This window comes from Tyto alba, unplaced genomic scaffold (genome assembly GCF_018691265.1).
Source record: "Tyto alba isolate M040663 unplaced genomic scaffold, T.alba_DEE_v4.0 Super-Scaffold_27, whole genome shotgun sequence".
NCBI classification, from domain to species: Eukaryota; Metazoa; Chordata; class Aves; order Strigiformes; family Tytonidae; genus Tyto; species Tyto alba.
The window spans coordinates 14,325,012-14,345,772 of record NW_024881301.1 but is presented as its reverse complement, the minus strand read 5'-3'; the positions used below and the strand labels follow the sequence as shown (position 1 = coordinate 14,345,772).

General features: G+C 38.0%; 1 protein-coding gene across 4 annotated transcripts in view; it reads right to left on the bottom strand.

The window, feature by feature from the left end:
- CEP192 (centrosomal protein 192) overlaps window positions 1-20,761 on the bottom strand; it is a 72,567-nt gene that overhangs the window by 32,580 nt on the left and 19,226 nt on the right. For 3 of the 4 annotated variants that reach the window (XM_042798086.1, XM_042798084.1, XM_042798085.1), the window contains exons 15-26: window positions 17,578-18,619; window positions 17,342-17,468; window positions 15,715-15,886; window positions 9,872-10,769; window positions 7,935-8,083; window positions 5,806-6,036; window positions 4,360-4,485; window positions 3,319-3,459; window positions 3,046-3,109; window positions 2,227-2,366; window positions 1,991-2,083; window positions 826-941 (exon numbers count right to left, since the gene is read on the bottom strand). In XM_042798086.1, coding sequence (XP_042654020.1) covers window positions 826-941; window positions 1,991-2,083; window positions 2,227-2,366; window positions 3,046-3,109; window positions 3,319-3,459; window positions 4,360-4,485; window positions 5,806-6,036; window positions 7,935-8,083; window positions 9,872-10,769; window positions 15,715-15,886; window positions 17,342-17,468; window positions 17,578-18,619 — 3,299 coding nt within the window. The remainder of the gene's footprint in view (window positions 1-825; window positions 942-1,990; window positions 2,084-2,226; window positions 2,367-3,045; window positions 3,110-3,318; window positions 3,460-4,359; window positions 4,486-5,805; window positions 6,037-7,934; window positions 8,084-9,871; window positions 10,770-15,714; window positions 15,887-17,341; window positions 17,469-17,577; window positions 18,620-20,761) is intronic. The other variant, XM_042798087.1, reaches the window with a different exon arrangement.

The window sequence follows — 20,761 nt, the reverse complement described above, 5'->3', positions numbered from 1 at the left end:
TAATACTGAATAGGAAAGCTGGACCTACCTAGCAGCGGAAACAGAGAAGAAACTAGACACACAAACAACAACAACAAAAACAAACAAAAATCCCCAGAACAAACCAGTAGAGGAACCAGGAAAAAGAAAGTGCTGCCTAATTAAGAGGGACAGAAGCCAACAGAGAAATAAAAGGCAAACGTATATAAGGAAGGAAGTGTAGGTTGGAAGTATCCAACCAATGATAGAAAAAGAGAAAAAACAATTAGAAAAACAAAACTAAAAAAAAAAAAAAGAACAACTAGAAAAAAAGGCATAGGGCGGGAAGGAAATCAAGCCTTTAAATAGGCTGAAGCATTTGCTATAGCACAGACCCATTTAGGTCCAGGAACAAAAGTCAAGAACTTCCACTCTAGCTGTCACTGAATTCCTATGATGCCTAATGACAGAGCCCTGCATCCCATCAATAGGCAACATGAACTCTTGTTACTGCTTTAGTTTATTTATTTGTCTCTTGGCAGCACTTGTAAGTGGACTGAAAAGCTTCCAATCCTACTGTGTACCTTACGCCTGCAAAGCAAAGCAGTTATGCATAAGGCCCCAGGAAAGCCAAGATTAATCACTTCATGTGCCTATGCATTAGGATCATACTGTCATTAGCACAGAACTTCCCATTGTTTAATGTACTGGGTAGGGCTAGTTAAGCTACACAGTGAAGCTGAACCTATTTTGGACAGATTCCTTTGTCCATTCTCATTCTATTGTATCAGAAACTGGAAAACATATAACAAAAGAGGAAAAGCTGCTCTGCACAAATAAGTCAGAACACAAAATGTGTTGTGTTACCTTTCTGTAGTCGTTACATTTTTGGGAAAAAACAGGACAGTCACTTCTCGTTCTTCTCCAGGAAGAAGGAAAAGATCCTCAGGTTCAACAGCAAAGCAGCTGTTCTGACCTGATGTCTGAAATTCGGCAAGGGGAAAAGGTAGGGTTGGTTACTTATTTTAAGGGAGTGAACATTTACAACATGTAATACAGTTTGGTTGTGCATCTACTGTACATGCAATTCAGACAATTCAAACACACCTGGCACCTTCAGAACTTTCCCATAACCCTGTACTAGTAAACTCTTTTAAAGTTGGACACTCTAGTACAAATACCTCTAATAGAAGCATCTTGAGATATCAACTGTGTATACAACACTGAAGGGGCCACAAAGAGATAAAAAAAAAAATAACAGTAATTACAACGTGGCAATGATACATCTCTAGCGAAGTAACATCACTAGTCTCAATGGTGGTACCAACTATTACTGGTATCAGTTAGTATCCAGTGTCATCATGTTAATATGGCATCTGTGATCCTAGCCATGAATCCTATTTCTGCGGCCTCTGCTCCAGGAAGTGATGGGCTCACAGCCCTCTTTTCTTTAAATGTAAAAGGGGACCGACTGTTCCTTCTGTTGACTTTGAAATGATAGGTTCAAATGTGTCTAGTTACCTTTCAGTCTGGGACCATACTTTCCATGGATTGTCAAGGATATTAAAGTCAAGTAAGGAGATCACGTATCTGAAAAGACCTCGCTTCATACTTGGGTTAGCAAGATGCCCACTGAAAACTAATGCAGCTTTGTTAGAAAATAAAGGTGTTTCCCAATGCTAATATTCCTCTTGGCTGTAAATGGGCTTTACTCCACCAGCTCGTTATCACCTACTGTGCAGCACAGGATTCACTACTTCCACATATTTGTTAGACACTTGTTAAAATATATTTGTTAAAAATCATAAAGTATATTTGTTAAAACAAATGTAACTAAAGATGAGCAACAAAATTCCCATACACTTTTTTCCAATAATGTGAGCTAATCACTGCTATCTTTCATTCTCTTTATGTAAGCTTGCAAACCTTTTGTCAAACCACACAGTTGAACTAGGGCCCCAAAGCTCAGCTCTAGTTTCAGTACAATTAACAGCACAAAATTTATGATTTGAAGAGTAAGAAGCCAACCTACCTTAACTTTCAAATATACACCAATGTTTCCAGCATTTTTCAATGGCAGCTGCTGTTTGGCTGTTGAACCCACACTAGTAGACAGATATATTTTCTGGGAAAAGTGAAGAAGTGTGTGTGTATGTATGTGTGTGTATATATATGTATACACATATATAATAAAAACAAACATTACAGAAGAATTTCGCTATGCGAGGCAAACTATTATTGAAATACACTTTGTAAATACATGCAAACCTGTAAGTCCTTGGGAGCATGTATCCTTGCTGTTCCAGCTCTTGCTCGGAGAGGAATACTTTTAATCACACTAGTAGGTCCCGGACTATCCACTTCCACATCAACTCTTGCCAGGAATTCATCTGCTGGACCCAGGGAATCTAGGAACAATTCCATGAGTAACAAAAGCAAGCAAGTCTGCTAGCAGCAAAGGCCATTCCTTTGGACACATGTCTCATTTCAGCTACCGTCCAATCTTTACGTATTAATGTTGTGATGATATGACAGAAGCTCTCCTATTACTCTGGCAACACTTTTTTTTATTTTAAATAAAGTCTAGCAGGATCTTATTTAAGAGTTGTACCTTCCTGTCAAATGTGGCTGAAATTGTCCCCAAAGGAAACAAAAAACCCCATCTTAACATACTAGCCAAACTAGTTGATATATGTACTATTTACTACTTAGGAAGCCAGGAAGTCTCAGGTTTCTTCAGATTTCTCATCTATTTAGCAACCAATGCAATGTTTTCTTAAGTGATGATTTAATTCCCTCAGCAAAAGGAGTAAAGCAAATTCCACTCATCATGCAGTAGATAACCACTTTGTACAGTTTGATACTGAAGTATATAAATACCCTTGTTCACATCTAAAAGATTAAGAAATAGAAATATTCTGCCTCCTTCAGTTAGTAAAACTGAATGTGATACTCGAAATATTAGGACACTCAAACAAAAGATGGAACATTTAATTTCAAGTTTGCAGCCTGTTCCTGCCATTCTAACATACACATACTTTAAGTGTCAAATTTGTTTCAGTTGAAATGAAAATTGAATTGCTATACCTGAACAAGAAATTTGTTTCTTAGGTGCATGGAACAGAACCCAAACTGTTAAAGCTTCAGGATCCTGAAAAAGAAATTGGTTGACTCATCTTATGGGAGGGAGAGAATTACTAAAAAAAAAAAAAGCACCAGAAAACCCCACCCCTAGCAACAAAACTGTACTGGCTCAAATAGGTAGACTCCCCAAAAATCATTACTGTGAACTCAGATATTCAGAACTGTCATTTCAGACCGTAAGTAACAGGAAGAATCAGCCAACTACAAACTACTCACTTGCCCATCATAGCTTGCATGTATCACATGATTTACAACTGATGGAGCTGCTGTCTGAGAAGCTGCATCCATTCGGAGCAATTCTTCACTACGATTAACTGGTTCCTTGGAAAATGTGAAGCAACGCCAAGCTACTGCATTCTGTCAAATAAAAAGAAGTATTAGAAGTATAAAATCTCTTTTTGTCACTAACAATAATGCTGACAAAGCTGAGAAAAGCAAGACAAGTTTTAATGATTTAAGTAGTTTGAAAAAAAATAAAAACCAAAAACATTAGCCTGTAGTTTCAGTTGGTGATAGTCCAGCAAGTCCTTCAAAAATAGTCAGAAACCCTTCTGCAGTAAAAGAAGATAAGCTGGAACTGGTTAGTTTAAGCCTTCAGTAAGTGAGGCTGTTGAACACCAAGCCTCACTGGTCATTAAGATGACCTGATTGGTCTTAACATATAAGGCCAGTCATTTCCTTATGTGGGAGGACAAGAAAAAAAGACCAGCTCTTCCCACAGCACAAAACTGCAGCCAGCTAAGCCAAAAACCAAAAATCTTCATTGCCACAGAGCTGCAGAGAGGAGCATACTGTAGCCTATAATACAGGCTATTCTTGTCTAGTGGGAGACAAAGCAGATAGAGGGAACAGACCCGGTCTTGCTCCTGCAGAGGAATAGATAACACATTAAACTTGCTACAAAGCAAGTTTGGCTGCTTGTTTGAACAGTCAGCTATTCCACTCAAACAGTGGGATACATCTCCAACTTGTCAGAGGGAAGGCTTAGGCAACACAACCTTTTAGCTATCTGTTGCCCTGTTCTATCAAATCAGACAACACACAAAAAAACCCCAAACAAACAAACAAACAAAAAAACCACCTACAACAAAAAAACCCTTACACCTATCCCAGAAGCCTTTTTGTTGGTTTCTTAGGAATCTTACATGTAGTGTCCAGGGTATATTTCTTAATGACATACAACATAAAGTGTTTTGGTATTAATATTCAGTATCACAAGAAGTCAACTTTCACATACAGGAAGTTTACTGTACTTACTGCATTAATAATAAGTCTAATTGGCACAAAAGCATGGGTTTTGTTGATAAGTTTTAGCGGAAGTGCCTTCCAACTGCCAGAAGTCAAGTCACCAAAATCCAGAGTATCTCTTTTTCCTATTTCCACCTGGTTTTAAGGCAAAGCAGAACTTATAAGCAAGGAGAAGCTCCAAAGCACACTATCATACTAAAGCAACAGAAAAGTAAGGATGTTATTCACCTATTCTGTGCTCTTAATGCTATACCCACATATAACACACACCTACCAGGAGGAGTCTAAGAAACATGTTTCCTTTGATATCAAAAAGGGTTACATCCAATTGTATCTCACACATGTTTTGCCTCAATCAATTAAGCAAATCTTAGCGCAAGTTATAAGTTAAGAAAGTAACTAAGAAGTAGTTAATTTTTGTTAGCATAAAAACATTTGAGTGTCATGATCTGCAGCAAAATACAGCTTCTAGTTGGTACTTTTTCCCAATCTCAGGAATATAACAAGATACACAGAGATAGAGCATTGGGCGTAATTTTAATATGAAGCAAGTTTGAATGAACTATACCATGAAAAGCATGGAGAATGATAGATTTTGTCAAATGACATGTAAAAAATATATTTAAAAATTTAACTAAAAATTTATGGAAGAAGCATTAAAAATTATATCCATTCATGTGTATTTAACTAGATTATCATTACTTTAAAACATATACTTAGTCCAAAGCAAGTTAACAGATCACCTTAAAATGGAAAAAACCCATTAGCTGTGGTTAATGACTGAAAATGTTATTTTTATCAGCAACATCACACACTATTAGGTAATATATTCAAGCACCTCCAAAAATACCATCAAGCCCATTTCTGCCTGTCTATACTCTTAAATGTAGGACTACGTAAAGTCAGATTTAATTCTTAATGTCACACTGTCTCCCACCTGCTTGTTCTTTATGATAAGACACAAGACAAAGCATTTTATACATCCATTTACTTTGAAGTTTTAATAAGTCCAAAATAATATTCTCTACAGCCATAAATACACTGAAAATACTAAGAAACCAAGACTAAGACTACTTGATGTAAACAATAAAGAAATCCTTACAACTGGAAATAAATGGGTTTTGTTACATTTTAATGCCCAATGGTATCCGACATAGTACATACTTCAGAAACATTTGATGTTTAAGAGCTCATCCACTCCTTTAAAAATGAAAAAAGTAATACCTTTTAATTTATTCTTTTCAGACAGAATCCTTCATTCCATCTAGGTGTTTTAACACAACCAAAACTTCCTACCTAGTTATAAAGATTATCCTAAACATTCTTCTATATTCCCTCCCCACCCCAAACATAAGAAATTCCAGGTTCCTTTAAGGAACAACCTTACATTCCTATTCTTTTCCAATGTCATTAAGCTATTCATAAAATTCCAATAACAACAAAGCAGCTACTTACTTCTAAATTAGGATTTTCAGCAACTGCAGTCAGAACTACCCTATTTGCTAAAGCTTCTGCCTGAACGACTGTCTCTGCATCTGCAGAAACTGGCCAAGATGAAACATTGAGAATACACTGAAAGATCCCCGAATGACATGGTAAGAAAAGTATTTTCAGATCATTGGTAGAATATGGTCCTACGATGGTTTTGTTCTTGAAAACCAGACATTGATATTTCACAGGATCCATCTGAAAAACAAAAAAACAAAATCTCTGTCATTTTCAACAGGACTCTTGCCAGAGAACGGTTTCTTTCAAAATACCACATTTATCTGGCACCACTGTTCACCGCAAACATTTTGTCTATGGTTTTGCTCAATATTAATTACTGTATCTTCATATTCATATCCCATTTCCATCCCATGCAGCTGTAAGCATTTTCTTTTCATTTAAAGAGTTAGGTAAATCAGCCTGAAAGTCGCTGGGGCTTCTTCCCAGCATCTAGTTAAAGATTAACACTGGGATTATAGTATTTATTATAGTTGAAAATTAATTTGTAAGCAAAGCGCCGATTTTTGAGAAAGAATAGCAGCAAAATAAAGCCAACTCCACTTCTGCCATCAAAGATGGGAGAAAGAGGTATGGTGGAAGAGTAATAGAAAGATCAGAAGATGGAGGTCACCAGTAAATCCTAGTACATATGCCTTAAAGTTTCTGTTGTGAACATATTCCTAGATAATGTTTAAGCAGGCGAGACAGACTACAAATCACAGTCTATCTCAGAGTTAATTGACTAATAAAGATGTTTTTTAATTATATCATACAGCAAACAAATTAAATGTATATATTTATTCATAGAAACAACTGTAAATGGAACTGTCAACTGTAACTTCATTAAAAAAAAAAAATCACCTTCTGAACCAAAGAATCTCAGGTTTGAAGAGCTGCATAAAAGCCCCATGATACTAAATAACTAGAAAAATATGTAAGAAGTCTCAGCTCTCATATAAACATACACAGAATTGTGGCTTGGTGGTTTTTAAAGTGCAAACAGTCAGAGAAAACAAACAAAACTTGAAGTCATACTCCTGGAAAGACACATGCTACATATGCAAAAATACCCCTAGTGAAGGATATGATAAGGATTTAGAAATCCTTATAAACTTCAGACAAGCTTATAAATCTAAGACTTAGAGCAACATAATGAAGTGAATCATTGTCCATTATTTCTCAGTAACAACGACCATCAAACAAAACCAGTAAGAACCAGATTAAAAAAAGGGAAAAAAGCAGTAGTGCATAGAAACCACAAACAAACTGAACTATGGACAACACTAAACAATTTAAAAAGATTAGGTAGCTAAACAGTAGTCCACCAAAAACTAGTAAGAACAGAAATAATATATAGCTCAGAAGTTCCCAAGCATCAAACTGCCAGAAGGTCAGAGTATGCTATGCTTCTTCTCTGCTGTAAGTATTCATCAGTAAAGAAAATTAAATTATTTTGATGGGCCTTTAACTTAACTTATTCTCATGTTCTTGAGATCTTTTACCCCTGGAACTATTACTATGATGACAGTAGATAGAATATAACAAAATTAAAGTGCAAAATGCCCGATCTATGGCCTACAAGCTACCTATAATGAACAGAACAATCCATCTAGCTTGAAGCCTGCTCCAAATACTTCTTATTTAAGATCTCCCGATTTTAAGACAAATGGGAACAAACTGCATAAAATGTTTTAGCAGTAACAGTCCTCAGCGTGGATGCTTTCTTTTATAGGGCTGACTTTTCTTGCATACAGAGGTGGGAATTAATAAGCAGTAAAGTCAAACCTACCACACTTTATTCACACAGAACAATTCTACAAGTCAACCCCATCATGTGGCATTTGCCTCTCTGTGCCTACTTTTGGAGTAAGGTGGCCTGGCTGAACGAGGTTAGCACGGTTTCTTCTTTATTAACTATAAAATTTCATATCATTTTATAGTTAATAAATATATTTTTAGTTTATAGCACTGGGGTTTTTTTATTAACTATAAAATGGGAAAAAATTACAAATCTGTACAGAAGGCTCTAATTTTACATATGACATCTGCTAAGATTACAGCACTCTTCCCATAGCTTTACTTGCAAAATCTCTTACCTTTTCCCCATTAACTGAAACACTGAGTATTCCAATGCTGACCTGCAACCACCGTCCAGTTGGATTAAAAATGCTGAGAACCGTTTGCGATGCAATTCCCACACAACAGGCATTAGGGAACTTCAACTCTTCTGGTACTTTTACATGTCCTTTGGAAGAAAATACACTTCTGTTAGTTCCAAGTACCCAGAAGCAAATCAGCATCCAGGCTGCTACCATGTCAAGTTTATAAACCCATTCAACAAATGCTTTGGTATGGCAAAGGAAATATTTGACTCCTACAGTTTTCATAGGAATGTTTTCCACAAGCCTGAAACTTTGAATTTCAAATGAATTGTTTCTAATTTACATCTTTCTTGGAGTTCTGTCTCAACCAAAAATATTTATGGAAATAGCACATCCCATGCAGACACTAACCCACAAAATGTATATATATATATATATATACACACCTTATATAAAATACTCAGTGTTCACAATTTGATGAGTACTAACCCAGCTCAGAAAATGTGAATATCAATATTACATCATCTTTAGAGTAATTAAACTGACCAACAGGAAAATCTTATTTTATTAGAACATAATTTACCTAGAAAGGTGTTCATGCATTTTTTGCTACAGAAAAGGCTGAGTACTCCTTTAGTAGAGTTTTGCTGCAGAAGTGCAGTTGTCAAAAGTTAATCAACAAATCAAAAAGAAATCCTGCTTGAAATATTTTACTTCCAGGAAGTCCTTACTTCTAAAATATTCAAATTAACTGAGAGGAACTGCAACATTATAATGTCAACTCAAAATTCAGATAGAGGCAAGAGTTCTCTGACATGCCAAGGATCAATCTTCCTTACATCCAGAAACTCACTAATGGGTACTCATGTCAAATTACAAATTTGGCTTCTCAGAGACAAACCTAATCACCTGAAGTAGTTTGAGTATTTTGCTTGAGCAACAAGCTTTATTTTGAAGCCAAACACTCTTACTCCCCTCCAAAAAAGAAAATTTAGCACAAGTATGAAGGTGAAAATATAAACTAAGACTAGCATCATTGAAGATTTAGTTCAAAAACTCAAGTTTGCCGAAAATCAAGTTTAGATTATACAGATATTCAGAGCTCAAAAACACATACAAAACCCTAGAAATTCTAGGCAAAGAGTAAGATTGTTCAAATTTTACTATTTTAAAATGCACTAAGATCAATGATTTAGAACAATCAATAAACAGTAAATAACCTATAAACTGTCACAAATTCATACCTTCAACACAACTAGCTTGTCATTTCATCTGAAAGAATTTGCCAGAAAAATGTATAGCAAAAAAACAACTAAAGAGATTATAGATTAAAGGAAGTCTTTAAAATGAAGCACTAATTTGCATTGCTCAGATTTAGAGCTAAATCAAGACACAGAGAAACAGCAGAAAGTACAGAAGGCACTTGGCAGCTTGTCTTTCCCATTCATAAACAGAAAACAGCTTAAGCCCTCCACTCTCTTCCACGGATTTTTTGGCTTAACCAACTGCTAATACCAAGTTAGGTGACATTTCTCTCTCCAGCCTATTTTCCAAATAAAACTGAATTTCCAGAGCATGACTTTCCTTGCCTAGCATGAACTGCAGCTAGGATTTCTGTTCCTCCTACGAAAGACATTTCTAGATCCTTTAACCAAACACAAAGCCACTGAACGCTGAAATTCTTCTAGATTATGAAAAATTACTTTTAAGACCATTAGGGGCACTATAAGAATAGACATTGAATCCAGAGAACATCATTAAATAACAAGAATTAGTAATACCTTTCTTGAAAATAACAAAGCTTGCATAAAGAATAACTGTGGTCACACTTAGAAGTCATCTTCGTTTTATTTACTATAATGTTAGCACCATCCTTATCACCCTTCTTGTCCACAGCTGTATTTTAAACATACTCTAGAAAACACACTTACCAATACCAGGTGACTTTGGCAACTCCCACTCATTTCTACCAGCTTCAAGAGGTTGTCCAGGACATGATTTTATATTCAGGATATTCTTGTTCCAGGAAGTAGAGTGTGGATTACAAAGTGAAGCTGTACCCAAAGAGCCAGGACCAATATTTGGACCTAAAGGAATTCCTACCAGAAGCGGGTTTTCTACGTGTCCTGCTGGGATACCAGAACAAGGAAGCCCTGATGGAAGACCATAACCTGCAGAGCTGCAGCCATGGAACTGAGACAAAACTGTATTTGCAGTAGATGGTACACTTCCCAGATGTTGCTGTGCAAATGGAGTTGTTGCAAGAGAACATCCTGTAAGCAGTGTAGGAACAGAAGGAATTGCTTGACTCTCAGAGGTAGTGACATGGGATTTAAAGTTTGAAATAGGAACATACTGTTCACCAGATGAGTTTCGACTGAATGGCATATAAGTGCTTAGCCCAGGATATACAGGTAATACATTCAAGGATGGTAATCCTTGTCTCTGTGCTTCACTTGTTTGATCCCGCCACACTTCTTGTGCATCAACATTGACAGAATGTGGCTGAAGGATGCAGAATTTACTTGGTAAAGCTGATTTAACATGGTCTAACTCTTTACGACTTGCTGCTACATCTGAAGGAACAGATGAAGGCTGCTTTTCATTCTTCGGAAAACCTTCTCTGGACACCTCTTGACCTACGATGACATCAAGCTTTCTTTTAAGAGCTGCAAGTTCATTTTTGTCCAATTTCTGGTCAATACTAGGCAGTGCTTCTTTTCTATTTCTCTGACATGAGTGATCTGCTAGATTTTCATTTGTATGTTCCTGCAAAGGAGTTGGGCTGGCTCGAATTATCGTTGTGCTCAGTTCACTGGCATTTTCACTCTAGTAAACAAATATAATATGAGTATTACAGATTTCAGAAAACCAAATAGGGTACATAGAACACAGACCTTAATAGTGGTATTGTCATGCAATGTAAATAATAAAGTTTGTCAAGTCTTGTCTGAAGTTTTGTTTTTGTAGCATCTGTGACCCCTCACCTTGAAACAGAAAACCTGTGACTTCAACCTGTTCACTGCCTAAAGTCACATTCTAGCTAGGTGTGCTGGGTCTGGCTGTGATACAGCTGATTTTCTACATAATAGCTCCTATGGCGCTGTATTTTTTCATTTGTGACCAAAACAATGTTGATAACACCCCAGTGTTTCACCTGTTACTAAGCAGTGCTTGCACCATGTCACAGCCTTCTCCATTTCCCACTGTCCCACTCCATAGAGCAGGCTGGGGCTGGGCACACAATCAGGACAGCTGACCCCAACTGACCAAAAAGAAAATCCATACCTTGTAATATCACACTCAGTAATAAAACTTTGGGGGAATTTTTCCAGAGTACCTGTTGATTCGAGACTGGCTGGGCAATGGTCTGCTGGTAGCAAGTGATTGCTTTTGCATCACTTTCTTCCCCTCTCCCTCTGCTTCACTCAAGGTGACTTTATCTCAACCCACCAGTGCCCCACCCCAAATTTTTGCCCTTCCAATTCTCTCCTCCAGCCCACTGGAATCAGCCACGAGCTGTGGTAAACCTACCACAGTAGGCATGAACACCAGAAGAATGCTCTGCTCTCTGAAGTTACCACCAAAGAGGGCTTCCACAGGGCCAAAAATGTTTGACTTCCTATGATTTTATGAAGTCATTCTGTGAGGAAGTAACTGTACTATGTATAAAACAGATTACTAAACTCACTGTCAGTTTCACAGACATTATTGTTCTAAAAAACAGAGACCTGCAATAAACTTCCTTATTTTCTGAGTTTGGATCCAATACCATGAATGTTTTCATGGTTAAAAATGAAGGAATCATAGAATTATTTAGGTCAGAAAAAACCTTTAAGATCAAGTCCAACTGTAAATCCAACACTGCCAAGTCCACCACTAAACCATGTCCGTAAGGGCCACATCTACAGGTCTTCTAAATGCCTCCAGGGATGGTGACTCAACCACTCCCCTGGGCAGCCTCTTCCAGTGCTTCCTAACCCTTTTGGTGAAGGCATTTTTCCTAATATCCAATAATAAACCTCTCCTGATGCCACTTGAGGCTGTTCCATCTCGTCCTATCGCTTGTTACTTGGGAAAAGAGACTAACACCCACCACCCTACAACCTCCTTTCAGGTAGGTGTAGAGAGTGGTAAGGTCTCTCCTGAGCCTCCTTTTCTCCAGACTAAACAACCCCAGTTTCCTCAGCCGATCCTCAGAAGACTTGTTGCTCTAGACCCTTCCCCAGCTTCATTGATCTTCTTTGGACAGTGAGGGGCACAAAACTGAACACAATGTTCCAGGTGCAGCCTCACCAGTGCCAAGTACTGGGGCACAATCACTTCCCGAGTCCTTCTGGCCACACTGTTTCTGATACAATCAGTCAATCTTAATCAATCCTATTTCTGATAGAATCAATCCTAAAGAGCAGCATCCAAGTGCGGTATAGATTATTTCTCTCCGTAGTCTTTGACTTTCTTGTATGCAAAGCTGCTTACTAAGGCCTAAGTTTCTTCTAACAAGAAATGAGAATCCCCAAGTATTAAGAGTCCACTAACAAAAAACTGATATGGTTAGGTATCAAATCTGTACATAGGGTTCTTAGTAAAAGCTAAGGACCTAGAAGCAGTAAGTTACAGTAACATCACAGCAAACAGATTTTTTTGAGGGAAAAAAAAAAAAACAACAACAATACACCACTAAAGACATACCTTCCAGCTTTTCAAGAAAAAAATTCAACTGAACCAAATCATTAATCAAAAAGGATTAGTTTAAGATTCATGAAAACGCACTGACACAGACACTTTCTTTGTGCACTCACACAAAGAAATCATTCAAGGCCAAAGACCTTCCATTCTGGCAGGTATGCATGGTGTAGGTGGAACAAGTGCACCTTATCCTCAGAGTCTCGGGATTTTTGTACTTAGAAATCAAACCAAGAGAAAAATAAGTATGAACCATAAATACACACATACACACGATGTGTTTCAAGGAATCTCCTACTGGGTTAACTGTCAAGAGGAGAAGTGATTACACCCTCCTCATGCACTGTTCACGGCTACTAACAATAGCATTGGCACTAATCAGTGGAGGAGGATGGCCCATGGAGAACCACCCTCCCACAGCTGACATCACACCTGGCAGTCTTCACAATACAGTGGATGGAACACTAGATACTTGCCCTACCAATCTGAAAAGTTAGAGTGTTCTTTAGATGTGCTACAAAGGTTATTTTTTTCACTGAAGCACATCCAGATCACACATTTCATTTTCAGAAATGAAGTTTCAAAACAATTTTTAAAAGTTTGTCCTGGTTGGGGCTGGACTAGAGTTCCCATTGGTTTGGTAGCAGGAGGAGTGCTGCAGCACCCTGAGACCCCAGGGGCTCCCCAGGTCCCAGTGCCCTCACCTGTGTGCGGGGGCGGGGGGAGCACAGCTGGAGGGCTGGGCCCCGATTGGCCGATAGTCCATGTCATGTGACATTACGCTCACTCTAGAAAGGCCGGAGAGGGCTGGGAGGGGCTGCCACTTCTGGGAGTTGCTGTGGTGCCTTTGTGTTCGGGGTCACTGGCCAGGAGCAGGCGGGTGTTGGTCAGTGGGCGGTGAGCAGCTGTATTGTACATTACCTGCTGATATTGCTGTCAGTGTATTATTCTGTCACTATTATTAAACTGTTTTTATCTCAACCCGCAAGTCTCCCTTTGCCCCTCTGATTCCCTTTCCGTTCCCAAGTGGGGGGAGGGTGGGTGAGCGGCTGCGTGGCATTTAGCTGCTGAGTAGGCTCAAACCACAACAAAGTTTCAAACCCAAAACTAGATAGTGTGGTATGAAAGTAATCAAACATCAGTGCAGGACAGGTATACCTAGAGAATTTTGACAGAGGAACAAGAGAGCTACACTGAAGGATGAAGAGTACCTACAGCATAGAGTAATTGTTCAGCTTAAGCAAATAGAACTTGGAAGGAAGGGAAAGGCATGTGAACAAAGAGGAAGAACAATAAAGGAACTGTTCAGACTGCTGTAGAAAAGTAAGATGCAAGATACATTCCTTTAAAAAGGCCATGCAGGGAAGCTACCTGAGGTGAGATGGCTCACCAGACCAAATCAACAAGAAATTTACACAATTTAAACAAAATCATGCATCTTTGACAACCTGACCCTACTGTTAAAGAGAGGGCATCACTGATCAAACATACTGTGCTATAGGAAGTATTCAGATCTGAAGATAACACCAATACAAACATTCTTGCTGTCTGGAAGCAGCTTCAGGCAAGGGACTTGAAGATGCCTCTTAAAAGCACAAATTAAATTAATATCTCTTGGTCTCTCAGCATAAAAGATGAATAACCCAAAGGAATAAATTAACACTGCAGTGTTATTAATGGGACCTACAAGTGTGCTCATAATACAAATGTAAAACTTTGGCAAAGTACTTGAGGATCTCCTTGCTGAACTATCCCAGGGAACAAAGACTACTCAAACAGTAACATCTCTTCAAGACAGAAGGGCAAATTAGTACGCAACCAGTTACACCCAATCATCAAGAGCCACCCATTTGCATGAGATGACAGGAACCTAGAACCATATGCAATTCAAGATGAAACAGATCCAAGAGCTGATGCTATGCCAGCATGGACTGCAAGAAAATACCTATTTAAATTTGCCCTTGGGCTCCTTCCTACGGGACTGCAATTCCCACTGGAAACATCAAGATAAAACAGAACAGACATTCCCTGTGTAACTTGAGCAACTAAACCTAGAACAAAAATGGGCTATAGGCCAGAACACACACTTCCCCCTTCCTGATGCTTTCAGCATGAAGGAACATTGCTGCTTGTGTTCCTACAGGAGGAAGACAAGACTTCACTAAGCTTTCACTAGCCACCAGTCCTGAAAAGCCTCACCTTCTGCAAATTTTGAAAAAAAAAAAAAAAAAAAAAAAAAAAAAAGCACATAGTAGATAGCATTTCTATTTCTGTGTTAGAGAAATTCACAACTTATAAGGATGCAGCCAGAGAGGTTTTTCAGCTTTTGTTTGATTTTTAAAATTGTATCCACATTTCCACACACTTTGGAAGGGAGGAGGTGCAACAGAAAGATTCCAGATCCCAGGGAACCCATTGATTTAGATAAAATAATGTCAATTATCTTAATCAGCGTAAGATTGCAGGTCTGAACAAAAGTTACACTCTGAGTACTCTTTGCAAAAGCAGTAAGAACAGTCAGAATGACTGTCAGAAGTAGAAAATGACAGCTTCATTCCTGAAAACAGAAGTGAAAGCTAAAGCACGTATTTATAAACGTTTTTCCAAAAAAAAAAAAAACGGAGAAATATTCTCCGAACAGCTGAAGCTGAGGAGAAAGGAAGCCTCAGGAGCGATGAAAACAGATATAGATCCTGGAAGTTTGTGCTGGAATACTGCACTGAATCCCAAGAACTGGTTAACCTAACAAAAAATTGAGTAAAAAATGAAAGGGGAAAGTACACCAACTCTCAAAAGTTAATAGTTCTTTTAAAGTTTTACTATGTTTATATTCACTAGAGTTTGCATTTTTAACAGAATCTATTTCAGAATTTAAGTTTCTGAAACTCAGGAGTGAGAGAGAAGCAGAAAACCTTTTCCCTATGCACAGCATGTCTTGAACTGTTCTGAAACCATTTCAGCTCTTCTATATTAAAATTATTTTGACCATTTAAGGGTTTGGCTTGGAGGGGAGGGTAAAGTGTTGGTTTGTTTGTTTGTTTTAAAAAAAGGGATTTAATACATATTTACATTTCAAGATTATTCTTACCCAGTAAGTGTCTGGATTACGTATTACAGCTGTATTTTTAAGGGTACTGTCAGATGCAGAGACATATGTTAATCTGCTCAAGCTAGGACTTGAGTAAACTGATTGAGGTAGTACACCTTCTCTGCAAGAAGATTCCTGATAATATGGTGTGCAAGTAAAGTCAGTTTCAGACCTGAAAAACAGATTCAAAGTATGTCAGTATTAGAATATATTTCTAATGTTGCCTCCAAGAAGATCAGTGCTACACATCAGTTATACTATTCTAAAAGTCAATTTACTTAGTCATTCTACTTAGCACAGTCAAAAATGAGAAATCAGCTCTCAACTAACCTTTACAAGTTCTGGTTTTCATGTACAGAAAACTCATTTTCATTGGATATAAATGCATAATGCATAAATGCATCAGTTCCAGAACTGGACTCAGATGTTAAAGTCACAGAAACAACACAACATCTTAGTAAAAAAAAAAAAAAGGTGAATAAATGTACTTGTGTCTAATTAGATGGAAGGATGTCAAATGAAATCATTCAACATCCCAGGCATCACACATTATTATTTTCCATTCACTGCTGAGATTCTTTTCTTTTCACACACCTGAAAACAGAGGATCTCTCACCACTTACCCAAATGAGAAGAGATAACATGATAACAATTAACATCACTGACACTTTTAGCTGCAAATCCTAATGTCGATAACAACACACTTGCAAAAATACACATACTTCTGCACATTTTAACTTCTGAGAAATGCCAGACAGCCTGTAATTCTAATACCATGTACAACACACTAACTGCTGTTAAATCAAACAGTGAACTTAAAAGTTAAGGCAAAGAAATCAGTTGCCTCCTCGTTTTATGAGGATGCACACAGCCATTGGCTACCAGCCATGCTTGTATGTTTAAGGCTACACAATCAACTTAGTTGTAATCTTACAGTTTATCTAACACTTACTGTTATGGTAGCTTATTTAAAAAACTTGAAATTGTCCTTTCAGTTGCTAAGAAAGCCTTACATCTTAGACACAAGCTGCAGTTTCAAAATATGAAGTGGTCAAAAGCAACACAAATATTTCCACCCATCCTCTCTCACGACAAGCAGTGGTATGAATCAGAGAACCAAAGTGAGTGAAATATAAGTTTAAAACACATCTTCATTGGTCTATACAATGTCAAGCTTTGTTATCATATAATTAACAGCATAACCCCCAAACCAATAGCTTTATTTGTAATAGATTAATTATACTAGAACAACAGTTGATAAATACAGGATTTTATAGCTCCATCAACACTAAGTTTAGGTATCTGATGTATCTGACTAGCTACCAGGCTGAATATTTTGTATCGCTGCATTATTGGATACTCCAGAGGAAAAACAGAGATGCTCCTATCCAGCATCTCTGTCTCATCAGGCCAGTGAGGAAAATAAAAAGTTAACAGTTGCTTAAGACTGCCTTCCCATACATATAATAAAAGCAAACAGAAAGCTTAGTCTAAGAATGAAGTCTTAGCCTAATAAAGATCTTCTATAAGCAGAGATCATGGACAACATCCAAACTAAAACTTGATCCCTCAAACTAAAACTTTATCAAGCATTAATAATTCTTATAACCTGCACCAAGAAATTTACCCTGAAAATGCTGTTCCAGAAGTCTCACTAGGAGAAGAGTGAATTAGAGGTGAAGTTGAAGGTCTGAAGCTATAATGTTCATCCTCCAGAGGCTGCAAGTCACATTCAGATAGAATGGGTTTATGCTCTGGTAAATAAACAGAATTTAATCACAGTTTTTCTTTAAGCACAGGGAACAAGTCTACTGTCAAGAAAAGCCTTTCAACAACTGGTTACATTTATATGGGTTCACTTACCAGTACTATTCTGGGAAGCTGGGGAGAGCCTCTCAAAAGTTACATGCTTCACATTCCCACTGCAACCAGTACTGGCATCTTCATTTCTCTTCTCTATTTCTGCATTTTGTTTTTTTTCATCAGTGTTCAAGTTCCGTACAGGTTTTGCTCTTGTAGGACTTACTGAGACATATTTACTAGATTGCTTGGCAGGTTTTAAATTGCTGAGTGACAGAATATTTCCTGTACTTCTCTCCACCAAATCATTACATGGTTCAGGAACAGCATTTGATGCTTGACCTACCGTTTCTGTGTCTTCCCTGACAAAACACCTACTAGTGAGATCGTTGGTCTGGTAAGCAAGCGGACTTCTCTGTGCCACTTCTATTTTTGCTGCTAAAGGAATTCCACACATTTTTGATTCATTTCCAGTAGGTGAGGTTCGGGTATTGAGCATATGTGATCTACAATCGCCATTCACTGACTGTAAATGTTTACTATTTACTAGATCTGACAACTTTTCTGAATATTTAAAACTATTTGCAGTTATGTCTTCATGGTTGGGAACACCAGACAGACTAGAGAAATTCTGAATATCATTTTCTTTGTTAAAATAATCCAGAAAACACTTCTCTATTTCTTGGCACTTGCTATGATTATTTGTCAAGTCTTCTGCAAGAGTATCCTTATTTCTATCTTTATCCAGTAAAAAAGTATCAGGCATAAGGTTCTGGACAGACGCTTCATGTTTCACAATACTCTCATATTCACTTTCATGGCCAATCTCATCTGTTTTTTTGAGGTATTTTTCCATATCAAATGCACTATTTTCCACATTGTTGGATAACACCCGATTAGCAGAGAGTTCTATCTCTTTAACAATTCCAGGAGGGAAACACGTTCTTTTACTTTTAGTAGAGAGTGCCATCATCATAGCAGCTAGCTGGGAAGGATCAGCACTGGAGGAAGCATTAGCGATAGCAGATGCAATTGTGCTAATACTCAGGACAGAGTCAGAATGATTAGATACTCCATCTTCAAGCTTGTTTTTATGAATTCCATCCTAAAATAAAACAAAATGAGCTAAGTACCAAATTAAGAATTTTTTGTTTACTGTTTATTTTGCATTTCAGTATATGGTAACATATTAACATTTCTAATTGTCACATTTTTAATCACCTGTCAAGAAGGAACACTACAACATGCATAATTCTGATTGTACTGGGTTTTTTTAAGTCTACTCCACAAAGTTTTTTTAAAAGATTAAATAAAGATTGCCTGATAGAAAGCCTTAGTTCCTATAAAAAATTTAAAATCTTAGAACGTTTTAATTCAGTTGGAAGAACTAGGAGAAAAAAAAATCCCATCGGCAGCAAACAGCAGAGAAGAAGCTACGATGACCAAATACACAGTATCTTCCCAATTAACTTTAAATCAACTGCCTCTCTACAAGGGGAATAAAAAGCTATTTCTACAGCTTTCTGTATCACTCAAGTCTGATTTCTACTTTATTTTTCACATTGGCTACTCTTAGCAAAGGGCATGGAATAAGTAGACAGTCACATCCAGACCACAATCTCTTCCCGCCTCGCAGATACACATGCATACATATATTCAGGAAGAAAACGTCTCTCCTCCTGTAGATATGCAAGTATGTCTTCACAACAGCCTCATAAAAAGACTGATGAAATATGGAGCAGTAAAGTAGACCATGACCAGACTGAAAACTGGCTGAACGACAGGCTCAAAGGGTTGTGATCGGCAAAGTCCAGCAGGAAGCCTGTCACTCATTACTAGAGTGCCCCAGGGATCAAGATGGGGGCCAGTACTCTTCAACATCTTCATTAATGACATGGATGATAAGGCAGAGTGCACCCTCAGCAAGACTGATCATCATACAAAATTGGGAAGTGTGGTTGATACACCAGGAGAGTGAGCTGTCCTTGAGAGGGACCTCAAGAGGCCAGAAAAATGGGCTGAAAAGAACCTCATGAAATTCAAAGAGAAATACCAAGATCAGCACCTGGGGAGAAATAATCACATGCACCCATACAGCCAGAGAACTGACCAGCTAGAAAGTAGCTTGACAGAAAAGGTCTTGGGGATCCTCATAGACACGAAGTTGACCATGAATCAGCAATGTGCCCTTGTGGCAAAGAAGGCCAACAGCATCCTGTGCCACAGTAAGAAAGAATTGCCAGCAGGGAGGTGGTGCAACTGCATCTGGAGTGCTATGTCCAGTTACAGACTCCCCAGTAGAACAGAGATATGGACATACTGGAGAGAGTCTAGTGAAGGGCCACAAAGTGAGTAAGAGCTTGGAGCATCTGTCATATGAGGAGAGAGCTGGAACTGTTTTGCCTCAAAAAGACAAGGCTCGGGAGGAAATCTTATCAGTGTGTATAAATACCTGATGAGAAGAGGAAGGAAGGGAGGAGTAAAAAATATGGACCCAGAGTCTTCTCTGAGGTATCCAGAAAGAAGAAATGAGGCAGTGGGCAATTTTAAGTACATGAAAATCCATTTAAAAGTAAAGAAAAGATTTTTAATGTTAATACGATCAAACACTGGAACAGGTTTCCCAGAGAGGATCCAGAGAGGCTAGAGTCTCCATCCTTGGAAATAGTTAAACAAGACCGGACCTTGATCAACCTCTGTATCTGACCTAGCTTTGAGCAAGAAGGGACAGACTAGATCTGCAGGAGTGCCTTCTGATCTCAACCATTCCGTGATTTGTATGTGTTTGACACCATTTTAGCACCCATATCAGACTGAGAGTGACCTAAACTTGTACAAATTGAGGGTAGGGTAGATTAGAACCTGGGTACACATTACTAAAACCCTGAATTACTCATTTCGTACACAGAACAATAGGGACAAGGATAAACTAGAAAGAAAACCAATTATGGCAGTACATAGATGAGCAATAAAACCAGTCCTCCTGCATTTAAGTCTCCAGCTTTCATCATCTGATCAGCTAAACCAGGTCAAACTTGCTAGTTACTGACTCCTTTCAGTGACCACGTAGAAGGGCTGTTTATGCAACTGAATGGGTCTGCATGTGTTCTGCCTGATCAGAACAATGACAAGACACGTTAAGGCAGAGAAGGTAGATGTCTAGGATTACCAAATGGAAAACACGCCTTTTTCAGAGTTATACCACATGGGCATTTTTGAATTTTATCAATTAAAAGACTTTATTCAC